The following is a 13,112-nucleotide window of genomic DNA, read 5'->3' as shown; positions in this document are numbered from 1 at the left end:
ATTTTCCCAACAGATCAGCACAGGGCAGCAGCTGAGTGTCATCGCTTAGGGCTGCCTCTGTGGCACCTCTGTAGCTGCACAGCACTGCAGAGACCAGGTTATTTTCCCTCCCCTTGCAGAATAAATAGTTTATAAAATCCCTGGGGGAGGTAGAAAGCAGTATGCACTACATGGGGCCTTTGGAAGAGCTCCTCAGTGAGGTGGTCTCCTCCGTGTCCCCTGGAGCTGCAGAAGGGTTTTGTTCAGCTCGACAAGCCCTGGAGCAGTGCGGGCACTGAACTTGCTGGCCACTGATGCTTGAATCAGATTCAGAAACACTGACCCACAGCAGAGGCCAAGAGCTGGCTCGGTTAAGAGTTGTTTTTGCTCCCACTGACTCTGGTTTGCATTTCTCATTCTCTCATTGCAGGTATTTAAGCAGCCCTGGCCAGGAATAATGCGCACGCTGTACGGAAACCACCAGCAATTTGAAACCACCTACTTCAAGAAGTTCCCTGGGTACTACGTGACAGGCGACGGTAAGGTGGCCTGGGCGGCGTGTGGGTGCGGAGGCCCGAGGACAGCAATTAAAATCTTGCAGTGCCCTGGCCTCAGGATCCCTTATCGGTTGCTCTGAGGACTGGCACTGCTTCCTCACGCTGTCACTTCTGGTTATTTTTAGGTTGCAGGAGAGATAAGGATGGTTATTACTGGATCACAGGGCGAATCGATGACATGTTGAATGTTTCTGGTAAGGACAACTTTTGTCTTCAGTGGGAGCCAGCGTGCTTTGTGGCACTCATTAAAGAGCCACCTTGCTTTTATGGGGGACAGCTCTGCGTCTGTGGGCCTGCCCAGAGACCTGTCCCCAAGTCAGACAAGCCTGAGGCTTGGTGACTCCGGATTAATGCCTCCAGGAGGGAGGGAGCCTTCTGTAATATCTCAGAGGAGGTCCTCAACCAGCCTTATGTGCTTCTGTGTTGGAGCATGTGGGGCCACGGGGGATTTCAGCCAGGCAGGGCAGGGTCTTGCAGTCACTGATCCAAGCTGCAGCTCCAGGTAGGGCTAACGTCAAAGCTGCATCAAACTGCACAATGCTGTGTCCCCACAGACAGAGCTCTTCCCCAAAATCCAGCTCCCTCTCAGCCCGTGCTTTGTTTAACCCTGTGGTCAGAGACAATTCACAGAACTCTTAAAGAAAAAAGCCTGAAGACGGGAGGGAGAACAGCCAGGGAGGGGAGGGGGCCTTGCTCTGCAGCCTGTCCTGGGAGCGATGCCTGGCAGCCTTCTGGGGCAGCCCCACCACCGCGCTGCAGAAAGGAGTTCCTCCAGCTGTTTTCTCAAGGAACTGGAACCCGACCTCTCAAACCTACAGTTCCAGGGCCTTTTGGGCTGGCAGAGCTCTTCCTGCCAGCTGCTGGAGGCTGCAGGCCCCCAGCCCCACGCAGCTCTGTGCAGCGCTGCCTTTCTGCTTCCAGGCCACCTGCTGAGCACCGCGGAGGTGGAGTCGGCCCTGCTCGGGCACGCCGCTGTCTCCGAGGCTGCCGTGGTCAGCCACCCGCACCCCCTGAAAGGGGAATGTCTCTACTGCTTCGTGACCCTGAAGGACGGCCACGAGTTCAGCAAGAACCTGGCAGACGAGCTGAAAAAACAAGGTAGGGACAGCCAAATATCAGGGTGGGGGAGAGCAGCGCTGGGTAGGCAGCGGAGGGGTTAAGGGCTCGGGCGCTTACGGGTGCGTGTGGCCTGGGGAATGCAGCATGGACAACTGTGACAAGGTGCCCCCTCTGATTAGAGAGCACGGCTGGCACAGACTAAAATTAGTTCTGCCGGCCTTTGGCAGCTCATGTGATGCCATCTCTGCCTCTCGGGAGCTGGCGGCTGCGCCGAGGACTGGGGTAGCCAACGGGCTGTTGCAGCAGTGGGCGGTGGGCAAGGCTCCCGTGGCTCTCCCTGGTGGGCTGGGACTCGCACAGGGGCTGCTTGGTTACTTTGGGTGGGAAAAGGGCACGTTTGCGAGGCTGTCTCCTACAGCCAGGAGGTGCTGGCAGAGCAGAGGCTGCCAGGCAGTGCTCGAGCATCAGCTTTGTGCAGTCCTCAGGCCAGCGTGCTCCTGCTTTGGGTGTGCAAAGCAGGGCAGGCCGAGGTAACGGGGCTCATGCAAGCTTTCAAATCCAGTCCACTGTCCCCCACTGCCGTAGTTAAATACTTCGTGCTGAGGGTGGGGCTCTGGTGGTTTGTGCTCTGTGCCCGAGGCAGCTCTGACATGGCCACAAAGGACTGCATGAAATGCATCCGTGGGAGTTTTGTCTCTGCAGCAATGCAGTAGCATAACAGTGATTGCTAGGCCATGACAGAGGGCTCCTGAAAACGGAGGGAATGGAAACAGGAGTGTTGCTGCCTCTGGGAAGGCGTGCTGCACCCTGCTGGCACTTTGGGTCTTGCTGCCCCTTCCCACAGCTCTAAGGCTGGGCTGCAGCAGCCCTGGGCTCCCCTGGGGGCTGTGCTCTGTGTGTCTGAGCTCGGTCATCCTGCCTGAATGTGTGGGATCTCCTTGCAACTACCATTAAAATATTTTTTTTCTCTCCCTTCACCCCTCCTCCTCCCCAGTCCGGGAAAAAATTGGACCGATAGCAACACCAGATTACATCCAGTATGCCCCCAGCCTGCCCAAAACCCGTTCAGGTAAGGGGTCCAGTTGCTGTTCTGGGGAGGACTGAGCAGTTCCTGCCAGTGGAAGGGAATTGTCCCTGAACTGCTTGTCTGAGGATACTCAAACCCACGGGGAGAAACCCCAGGGCAAACGGGATGCTGTGGGTTTGGGCACTGACTTCTGGGGCTGCTGAAGTGATCCTGAGCCCTGCTCTCCTTTTGTGGCTGTTCTCACAGGAAAGATCACCCGACGGATATTAAGGAAGATTGCCCAAAATGACAGAGACGTGGGGGACATCTCCACCTTGGCCAACCCAGGCATCATAAACCACCTTTTCAACAGCAGATGCGACACTAAACTGTAGCAGCAGGAGCTGTCCCAGCTGAGCAGGGCTGTAGCAGCAGCGGTATCCTGATGAGCAGGTCCCTCAAATAACCACTGACTGCCCTGGGAGAGAACCCTTCACCCGGTGAATCGAATGTACAAATATTAGAGATGAAGGAAAGGCTGGCCCCGGAGAGAGAGGCAGCACCTCGTGGGCACGGCCCTGCCTCGGAGGAGCACGCGCGTTGTGTCGCAGGTGGGAATCATCCACCTGAGCTTCGGCCTCGTTCACGCAGGGACTTGTGCTCCTCTGTTTTTCATCACCTTGTCCTTGATTTATTTTTATTTTTGTTCTTTTTGGGAGGGGAGATGAGGTGTTAATTATTAACTTTATGTCATTGAGGGGCCCTGGTGTCTTCCCCTTAGTGGGGAGGAACTGGGGGGTTGTAGGGGAAGTGGTACTGGAGTTACTTAATGCAGGCAGACGGGGGCGGTTCAGCTGCCACTGCCCACACACTGAGTAAGCTTCCTTTCCTTCTCAGGCTGCTGTGAGCTGAGGAAAGACTTAAAACATCGTAACTACAACTGAGTTTTAGTCTTGTATACACTGTCTAAGCTGGTTGCTAGCGGAGGTCCCCTAGCCTGAAAGGGAGTGGGGCAAGGCTGGGGGGAGCTCTGTGCTTTGGGTGGATTTTGTTTAAGCTCACTTGTACCAAGATCTGCTACATCTACCTGCAGGGTAGCAGCTGGTTTTATTTTTCAAGCTGGTTTTATTTTTCACAACCCAGGCTCCTTTGCTCTGGCTGCGGAAACAGGGAGCCAGAGGCCCAGGGCTCGATCTGATGTGCTCCCCGGAGCACTGCTGCCACCAGCTGTGGGCTCAGCCTGGAATAGTAAGGAACCCAAGGCACACGAGGCTGGGGTAGGCCTAGGTGACTTCTTATCAGGAAAAAAGAAGTTTAAAGCCACCTTGTGCTTTAATCTGATGTGGCTTTATGATGATGAGAAAAAACACCTCCAGCTTCAGAGTCTGAGCAGCACCAGGTACTGCCACAGCCAACATTTCCTCTTCCCATCGCTCACGCTGCCCTCCAGCCCTGTGCTGTGCTGGGAGCTGCTTCCCTGTGCTGTGTGTAATGAGATCAGATGTGAGCTGTTGGAATTCCTACACTCAAACCAAAGGAGAAATGGGCTTTAAATCTTCCTGCAGCAGCTGTTTAGCAAATGCCACCCTACAGCCTCTGCCTGTAACCTGAGCTGACTTTTGGTGGGGCTGGAGAGGAGGCAGGGACTCTTCCAGGGCTCAGGGTTGGTGCAGGTGCCCTGGGGGCTGTTGTCCAAGCCTTGTTTCTTACCTGCTGCTCCCACCGGCATGGTACTTGTCTGTGATCTGTAATGTCAGTCGTGTGTCCCGTGTGCCACCACCCACTGCTCTGTGCCATCTCTGACAAGGATTCCTACATCTGCTCTCCTCCTATGTTACTATGGGTCTGCTATGTAATTTTGGCTGGAGACAGCTAGAATTCTATGCAAAATGGAATAAAATGCAAGGAAACAACATGGAAGCGGACTTAGAGCATGTGTGGGGGTTGTAGGTGCTTGTCTTGGGGGAGGCTGGGCTGCTCACAGGGTGCTTTTGGGCCTCGGGGTCAAAGGCTGGGGCTGGCTCTGAGGGCCAGAGCCTGGACCTCAGCTTTTCACAGGTCTCCAGCCAATGCTGCTCCACCAAGGTGCAGGGGAAGCAGGAGGCTGAGCCCCCTGCCTGGCAGCAGCCACTGCGTGCAGGCTGGGGGCAGGAGCAATGCCAGGGAGAAAGCTGCGAGCAGCTGGGGGCTGTGGGGCTGCTGAGAGCACCCTGAGGCTTCACCTGGGCACCGGCCACTGCACCCACTGCTCCCCAGCCTCACCTTCAGCTTCCCAGGGAAGCTCCAGTGCTTGCATCCTGCCTCTCCCAGCTGCTGTTACCCTCCTGCTCCTGGAGCAGTGCACAAACTGCATGCCTACAGACTCAGGGCAAGCTGTTTTCTCCTGGAGAGCATTCACCCCACGCCAGCAGCTGCTTGTGCTGGGCTGGAGCTGCAGAGCTGGGTGCCAGGACCCATCCCCAGCACAGAGCTGTGCAGACGGGCATTGAGCAGAATAAAACCTGCCCCTACAACAAAGGTTTGTGTAAGGTCTGTGCACAGCTGTGCAGCTGCCCCAAAACCAGGCCTGGCCCAGGAGCTGCTTAAAGGCTGAGCTCGGCTCCTGCCAGGTGGGAGAACAGGATAATGAGATGCTGAGGGGCTCCAGCAAGCTTGCAGGTAGGGCTTTTTGGATCAGACCGGACTTTGCAGGGGCCATGTCCAGCAGAATCAGCTCCCCAGAGTCCCAGCAGTGAGTTCGACCATCTGACTGGAATCGCTGTGAGGTGTGCGGGGTCTGAGCAGGGCCCAGCACCCTCAACAGCTTCACCCGGAGCCTCAGGGTGCCCACACAGCCAGGGGCAGCTGTGCCCATGCCCCACAGTTCACAGCCGTGCCGTGTCAGGGCACTACACCACAGCTGGCAGTGACAGAGTCCTGGAGCTGTAACCCCAAGGACACAAAGGACCCCTCATGGCAGTGCTCTGGGCACCCTGCAACGAGCTGGGCACCCCCTTCCCATGGCTCCTGCCGGACAGAACTGCCCCCAGGCCGGTGCTCAGATTGAACGTAGGTTTTAATCTCCATTTGGGGGTAATCAACCCCCCCATCATGAACCCCAGCGTGGGAGTTGTGGAATTAGCCACAGACCTGAACCACTGCAGTGCCCGGTTAGTGACTGGGTTGAGCACCCCGGCAGCGGGGTGGCCGAGCAGCCCGTGAGGTGATTCCTCAGGAGCAGCGGCTTTCCTGCTGCCACCGCCACAGCAGAGCTCGGGCTGCTTTACCAGGGCCCCTCCTCGGCTGAGGAAGGGCTGGGGGGCAGAGGGGTGTGCTGGGGGGAGCAGCACGAGCTCGGGGGCCGGAGCACCCACACTGTTCCCATTGAGTCAGGAAACCCGGAGGGAGGGAGGCGTCCCACCGCCGGGGATGGTCCCACAGTGAAGCCAAGCAAATGTGCTGGCCATGATAGAAGCGTGGCAGAGTTAAACCGGGGCAGCTGGGGTTGTGCAGGAGCCACGAGGCTGCTCAGACACCGGGGAAGGTGGAAATTGGAGCAGCAGCACCTGAGCCGGGGCTGGAGGGGCCGGGGACAGGCAGAGCTGGTCTCAGCCTTTGCCGTGGCAAGCAGCAGGGCAGCAGGAGGGGAGACACAAGGGGCCTCGAGTCCCACAGCTGAAGCTGCTCCTGGCTCCTCCACCTTCCTCCTCCCCTTCCCTGGGCTTTGGGTTTTGGTGCCTGCAAACAGTGCAGCAGGAACCCGGGGCCAGCACAAATTTGGGGCAGGGCAGGGCAGGGCCACGCTCCGGCCCTGCACAGACCCTGAGGGGACACCCCAACCCCCTGCACAGCCCAGGGCCGACCCCAGCCCGTCCCCTGGTGAGTGCACCCCGAGGAAAGCAGCTCGGCCCCGCGGGCAGCGCAGCAGCGGGGCGCTCACACCAGGTAGGGGGTGTCCAGCACGGCCACCCCGGCCGCCACCCCGCCGTCCGCGTGCTCCACGGCCTTCGTCCGCAGGAGGTGGCCGGCCGCCTCGTTCATCACCAGCTCCTTGCCCTGCCTGCGGAGAGAAGGGCAGCTGGGCAGCACTGGAGCAGAAAGCCCGCGGCCTTTCCACCACCCGGGACAGTTTGAGCCCTGTTCCTGTTCCTGGCTGGGGCGCTGACATAAACTCACCTGACATAAACGCCAAAGATCCCAAGCTCTGAGACGCACTCGGATGCTTTTAGGGGACTGTGAGCCCTCAGCAAGTAATTCCTTGTTGGCTGGGGCTGGATCTTATCCATCAGGATGTAGGAGGTTCTCTCAGGGCTGTCTTTGATCTTCTCCAGCACCTGCCTGAGCTCCTCGCCATAGAGGTTGTTCCCTGAGCACAGGATGGGCAGGTCAGGAGCTTCCCAGCGCAGAAACCGTTTGCCCCAGCAGCCCGAGCAGATGCAGCGCTGCCCGTGATTCCCCCAGCTCTGGGACCTGGAGCTCCCTCAGCACCATGACCTGTCCCCGTGGCCAAAGCAGCTCCACGCTGAGCCCTGAGCCACACCAAGGCCCCCCTGCAGCTCCTACCTCCGCCTTCCCGCTGCGGCTTCAGCACAAACTGGTCGGGGTTGGCGATAGCCGTAGCAGCTATCTTGTCACCCTCCTCACCCTGGCAGGAAAGAAAGCAACAGCAACACATCAGGGAGGAGCAGGAGCTCCTCGATGGGCTGCTGTGAGCAGGATAACCAGGGTCCCGAGGCCACAGCGAGGCCCCCTCGTGTTTCTAACCAAGGAGGAGCACCACACATGCCAAGAGCGCGCCCGCACCCTCACTCCCACCCCACTCACCACATCCAGTGAGTAGAGCCCGGCGAACGTGGCTCGGATGCGAGCAATGGCCTCGGTGCGGCCGGGCAGCAGCTTCTCCAGGGTCCCCGGGCGGCTCAGCTCCTGCTGCACCTTCTTGGTGCCGGCCAGCTGGGTGGCGATGTCGGGGCACTTCACTGCCCTCGACCTCTCCAGCAGCAACCGCGCCTCCCAGTTCTGAGAGAGAGGGAGAGCGACCGGCCCATCACAGCCAGGTTCTCTCTCCCTTGCTCTTCATTTTTTGACAGGCACCAGCCCTGCCTGGCAGGGACGGGAATGGCATGGGGAGAGAGGCACACGTGGGCCTGCCACTGCCCCGGGGAGCAGCACAGCCAGGCTGCCCCGTTGCCTTCCCCTGCACTCCCCTCCCCAGCATTTTCAGCCAACAGCACCATCTGCCCTGTGTCATTACCACCTGCAGCCAACAGTCCTAGTGCATAGTTTAGGGCAGAAAATTATTTGTAGTTCAAGCCTAAATGCTTTAAGCAGGCACTAATCAATGTTAACCCGTATCACACAGCCACAGCTCGGTGCTGCAGACAGGGGGTGACCACACGAGTGGTGACTGGAGAAACCCACTCCTTTTTCTTATTACAGGAGCACTGCACGAGCAGCAAAGATGTGTCAGCTTCCCAAAGCCGCTTGGATGGGCCTGACCCACCCGGGACAGGACCACAGGGTGTTTCAAACCCTCTGGCACTGCCACAGAGCTTCTGGGAGCGAGCAGTGGGTGCTGACCTGCTGATTGTAGTTTGTCGGCACGTAGCCCTCTCTGTAGTACACCACTGCTACCTCCTGGCCATCCCTGGAACAGAAAGCAGCAGCCATCAGAGCCAGCAGCCACCAAGGGGGCTGCCAGGGCTCGGATGGCGATCGCCCCTTCTGCTTGGCCTCCCGAGCTGCTCTGCTCCTCCTCGAGAGCGCCTGCGGCACGGGGAGCTGGCACCAGGCCTCTGCCCTAACCAACGTCCCGGTAACTCAGGCAGCCAACCCAGGAGGGAGGCAAGAACCTCATTTTTTAGTAGCCTTGCATTCCTGCAGCTGGGGAGGAAGGGGATCCTTCCTGGCTGGCGATTCCAGGCAGGACACAGCAACCTGCCCCAGAGCAGCCGCAGTGCCACGCACCGAGCCGCAGCAGCGGAGCGCGGGCAGGGAAGGCAGCACGGACACTGCCGCGGGCAGGCAGCACGCCGTAACCGCCTCCGCAGCCAGGCAGGATGCTCTGCAGGAAGCGTCTGCAGATACTTTCCCCTTAACTGTCTGGCGATGACAAACGCTCAGTAGTTAAACATGGCAGAGGTGCCAAAGGTCAGAGCATGGAAAAATAAAATTAAAAAATCAGCTAACAAGAGGAAAAACATGGGCAGGCAACCAATGCGCCTCGTGCGGCTCCAAGCACAACAGCCTGGGAACGGGACGAGCGATGAGCCTGGGATCAGCTGCAGGCACGGACGAGACCCTGAGGGCGCTCAGAGCCAAGGGAGGCCGCAAGGACTCGCGGGACTTCACTTCCTCTGCACGGGTAACCCAGCCCTGCCGCCCGCACGGCATCACGTGGAGGCTCAGCAGGAAGCATCCCGGTGGAAACCTCTGCAAGAGCCAGGGTTTCTCCCTGCATGTGTACGTGGGGGGAGAGGGGAGCACGCGGAGCTCAGGAGGCTGTGGTTTGGAGGAGGGAAATGGGGTTTCCAGCTGTAAGGGACTGATGGGTGTGTGCAAAATCCTAGCACAGCAAAAACAAAATCGTTTCAGCTCTAAGGGGAATTAGCGGCAGCAGCCTGGAGCAGCAGCACATCTCACAATGCCACTATTTACACCCAGAACTGTCACCAACACTGCCAGGCACAACCCTAAGTGCACACACAGCTCGTACTCACATGTACAGCCTCCTGGCTTCGTCCAGGGAGCCCTTCTCAAACACGTCTCGGAAGCGCTTCCTGATGACCCGAATGTTCCTAAAAGAGGAGCGGGATGGTCACACAGCGGGCTGGGCACGGAGGCACGTGGGGAGGAAACCTCAGCTGGAAGCAGCACGGAGCTGCTGCTCCTTCCCCAACACCTCGGCACACTCTCCACGGAGCAGGCAGGTCACAGCAGCTCCTGCTGCCCGCACCCACCCGCGTCCCCAGGCATGTGCCGAAACGCCCGCCTTCGCCTTCCACCTCCTGAAGCATTTCTGCTGGCAGCCAGGAGCCTGATTTTCTATCCCTGCAGGACGGAGCTGCTCACAGCCGGCTTCCCAGCCAGCAGCAGCCGGCGTTGTGCTCCCTGGGACCACCCCTTATCGCCCTTCTCCACACAGCGGCACTGTGGCCCCGCAGACCCCACAGCTGGCAGGGCCGGGGATCTCCCCAGCTCCGCCTCGGGGCTCGAGCTCCTCACCCCCCCCTTTTCCAGCCCTTTGCAGGGGGCCAGCAAAGGAAGGCTGAAGAGACCCCGGAGGGAAGCCCAAGGTGACGGCTGCCCCCCTACCCACCAAGGCCCCCTCACAGCCTCAGAAACCGCGACGTGTTCGGCTTCACCCTCGCGTAGGTGACCGTGTAGGAAGCGGACGGGCTGTGCTTTACCTGTTCCAAAGCTCGTTCTCCACGCATCGCTGATCAAAGATGTTCCTTTGCACCTCCTCCACCAGGAACATCACCACAGCGCTACAGGAGACACCCAGAACACCGTTACACCCCGAGCCCCCGGGACCACCACCCCCTGATCTCGGCGATCCCGCACGGCTCCCGCGAGCCTCCTCCAGCCTTCCCGTGTGCTGGCACAGGGAGCAGGACGGCCCCCGTGGGGCTGTCCGGGGCAGGCTCCTCACCTCCGCGAGCCGTACAGCTCCCAGGCCTTGGCGATGCCCGAGGCCAGCCCCTCGGAGGGGTTGTTGGGCAGCAGCCGCGACGCCTCCTCGGCCATCCCCAGCTCCTTCAGCACCCGCCTAAGGAACGAGAGCGGCTCCCAGGGCCTGGCCGCGGGGCAGCCCCACGGGGCCGGGTCGGGGTGCGGGGCTGCGGCCGCTCCTCACCCGTGCACGGCGGCGGTGCGGGAGGCCAGGCCGCCGAAGCTGGCGGCGATGGTGTTTATCTCGATCTGCTTCAGCGCCGGCGCCCCGGGCGCCCCGCAGTCGAACATGTAATCCGAGCGGTTTATGCCTAAAAACACGGACTGAGGCGGGAGGAGGGGGGTGAAGCGGGACCCGCGCCCACCCCCGCTTCTCCTGCTGCCTCTCACCGCACTCCCGGGGCGGATGTGGCCGCCCTGGTACCAACCAGAACCCACACGAGGCGAGCCGGGGCCGCGTGGAGCCCGCAGCAGGCGCAGCCCCGGTGCCCTGCGGGTCCCGAGCGGCCCCGGGTCCCCGCGCTACCTGCGCCAGTCCCTCCTCCAGAACCTGCAGATGGATCCTGAAGAGCCGCGCCGTGAAGTCATCCACCTTGACCGTGCTGGGGGAACAGCAGGACCCCGTCAGCCCCTCGCCAGGGGAAGGAGAGAATCAGCCCAGCGGGCGCCCTGCCGGGCCCCAAACCCCACACCCCGCGGTGCCCAGCGCTCTGTGGGGATCAGGCAGCCAGGGGGGGTGCAAAATGAGGCCAGGGCAGGCTCCTCAGTGCGGGACTCAAAGAAGCAACTGGGATTCAAAGCCCTGGTGCCAGCACACTGCCGAGCGAGAAGCCACGAGGCTCAGACACTGGCAAAGGGAAATGAACTGCTGGCCCAAGGAGACCCCAAAAAAACTGCCGGCCCAAGGAGACCCCAAGGCTGCTGGCGTTATGTGAGGACACACAAAGCAGAACGGAGAGGTGCCTGCCCAGGGGAGTGCACACCGCACCCCTCAGCTCCAAGGACGGCAGGCGGGGACACCCGGAGGGCGACAAATGCTTCCCAATTAATGTCCCCCGTAATTAAACTCGGTGAAGCCCCAAGCGTTACCTGGCCAGAGCACGCTCCAGGAACTCCCTGTCCTGGCTGATGGCGTCCACCAGCAGGTTGAAGTCCTGCTGCACGGCGTACGCCTGCCGGAACAGGGCGCTGGGCACGGCCGAGGGCAGCAGCGTGAAGGGCGCGAAGCTCACCACCTGCAGGAGGGGAGCGGAGGCAGCGCCACCCCGACCCCATTGAGCCCCCAGACCCACCCCGTGGGGTTTTGGGGAGGCCGTGGGGCGGCCGGGCTTACGTCGGAGGCGTTGGGCTCGGCCTCGGTGCGCATCAGCACGCCCTCCAGCAGCGCCGCGTCCACCGCCGCCAGGGCCGCCCGGCGCACGGCCGCCTCGCCCCGCAGCGCCGCGTCCCACAGCCCCGCCATGCCTGGGGCACCGCCGCGTCACCCCATAGCGACAACGGGGGCATGGCCAGCGGCCCCAAAACCAGGGTCCCAGCACAGGGGGGTGAGGAGAGGCAATGCCTGCCCTGCCCCGTGCCCCACTGAGACCTGGCACCCCACAGCCCCAAACCCAGCCCCCTAGAGACCTCTGGCCCCATCCCACAGCCCCCCTGCCCTCTATAGCCCCACAGTCCCCTATAGCCCCCCTGCACCCCATAGCCCCCTGCACGCCATAGCCTACCCAGTACCCTGTAGCCCCCCCAGACCCCAGACCCCCACAAACCCTACAGCCCCCCCGCACCCCACAGAGCCCTGTACCCCACAGCGCACCCAGCCCCCTGTAGCCCCCTGCCCCCCATGGCCCCACAGCCCCTATACCCCCCTGTAACCCACACCCCCCCCACACCCCATATCCCACCCCGTCCCCCACAGCCCTCCCGGACCCCGCAGTCCCTGTATCCCCCCGCACCCCACAGCCCCCCGCCCTCTGTATCCCACCCAGCCCCCTATAGCGACCACAGGACCCCATAACCCCACCGTGCCCCCCCTGCACCCCACAGCCCCCCCAGTCCCCTGCAGCCCCCCCAGACCCCGTGGTCCCGTGATCCCGTAGTCCCTGATGGTCCCTGCTGGTCCCCCTGCCCCCCGCACCCCCTATCCCCTATATCCCCCATACCCCCCCTATCCCCTATAGCCCCCATAGCCCCCCGAGCCCCCTCCCGCCACAGCCCCGCCCGTCCCGTACCTGCTCCCAGTGCTCCCTGCCCGCCCCGCCCCCTCCCCACTCTGATTGGCCGCGCCCCGCTTCCCGCCCCGCTGATTGGCAGCCGGCAGGGGAGAGGGGCGGGGCTTGGGGCGTGCGTGCGCGCTGGACCCGGAGGGCGGGGGGAGGGAGCGGGGCTGGCGTCACGGCCGCGTGACGTCACGGCGTGACGTCACTCCGGGCCGGGCTGGAGGGTGGCGGGGGCGGAGGCACCGGGGGGGGGGGGGTGTAGGAAAAATGGGGGGCCCTGCCTTAATTAACGCCGTTAATCAGCTTAATTAATTAATTAATTAAGGGTGCTTGGCCGCCCGGCTGTGCCTGCAGAGCATCGCTCGTCCTCTGCACTTGGTTCCCCTGGAAAAAAAAGTGGAAAAAAAAAATCAAAAAACACCAAAAAACACCCCAAAACACCCCAAAACACCAAAAGTGAACGTTGTGCTGTGCAGCTGCGGTGCCTGGCGCTGTGTCATTTGTCCTGGCCGCAGGAGCAGGGGGAGCAGTGCGGCAGCAGCCACATAACGACAGAGCAGTGGGGCTCCTGCTGCGGGCACAGCTCGGGGGGCTCCCCCAGAGCACAGCCCCTCGGCCCCGTCCTGCAGAGAAACGCGGCTCTGC

At 61.4% G+C, this 13,112-nt stretch overlaps 2 protein-coding genes across 4 annotated transcripts in view; one reads left to right on the top strand and one right to left on the bottom strand.

The window, feature by feature from the left end:
- Positions 1-4,530, top strand: part of ACSS2 (acyl-CoA synthetase short chain family member 2) — a 31,253-nt gene extending 26,723 nt beyond the window's left edge. For all 3 annotated transcript variants that reach the window (XM_027442829.3, XM_027442830.3, XM_072026526.1), the window contains 5 exons: positions 410-518; positions 662-730; positions 1,458-1,634; positions 2,590-2,664; positions 2,869-4,530. In XM_027442829.3, the coding sequence (XP_027298630.1) occupies positions 410-518; positions 662-730; positions 1,458-1,634; positions 2,590-2,664; positions 2,869-2,996 (558 nt within the window). In that variant the 3' untranslated portion in view covers positions 2,997-4,530. The remainder of the gene's footprint in view (positions 1-409; positions 519-661; positions 731-1,457; positions 1,635-2,589; positions 2,665-2,868) is intronic.
- Positions 4,531-5,638: 1,108 nt separating this feature from the next.
- On the bottom strand, positions 5,639-11,934 carry GSS (glutathione synthetase). The gene is made up of 12 exons (XM_027442832.3): positions 11,588-11,934; positions 11,344-11,489; positions 10,781-10,856; positions 10,439-10,578; positions 10,235-10,351; positions 9,990-10,070; positions 9,300-9,377; positions 8,161-8,227; positions 7,405-7,599; positions 7,144-7,225; positions 6,757-6,946; positions 5,639-6,640 (listed from the first exon to the last, which is right to left on the bottom strand). Exons 1-12 carry the CDS (start codon positions 11,714-11,716, stop codon positions 6,517-6,519), a joined length of 1,425 nt encoding a protein of 474 aa, XP_027298633.1. The 5' UTR covers positions 11,717-11,934; the 3' UTR covers positions 5,639-6,516.
- Between the last annotated feature and the right edge of the window lie 1,178 nt (positions 11,935-13,112).

The sequence above is a fragment of the Anas platyrhynchos genome, chromosome 21, assembly GCF_047663525.1.
Source record: "Anas platyrhynchos isolate ZD024472 breed Pekin duck chromosome 21, IASCAAS_PekinDuck_T2T, whole genome shotgun sequence".
Classification (NCBI taxonomy): Eukaryota; Metazoa; Chordata; class Aves; order Anseriformes; family Anatidae; genus Anas; species Anas platyrhynchos.
Note: the sequence above shows the minus strand (reverse complement) of the source record. Positions and strands in the feature narration are given on the sequence as shown.

Excerpts from the sequence above, each read along its gene's own strand:
- GSS (XM_027442832.3), bottom strand. The coding sequence starts at position 11,716 with ATGGCGGGGCTGTGGGACGCGGCGCTGCGGGGCGAGGCGGCCGTGCGC. Across the intron at positions 9,378-9,989 it reads GAGAACGAGCTTTGGAACAG|GAACATTCGGGTCATCAGGA; the intron begins GTAAAGCACAGC and ends CTCCTCTTTTAG. Across the intron at positions 7,226-7,404 it reads GGCTCTACTCACTGGATGTG|GGTGAGGAGGGTGACAAGAT; the intron begins GTGAGTGGGGTG and ends CTTTCCTGCCAG.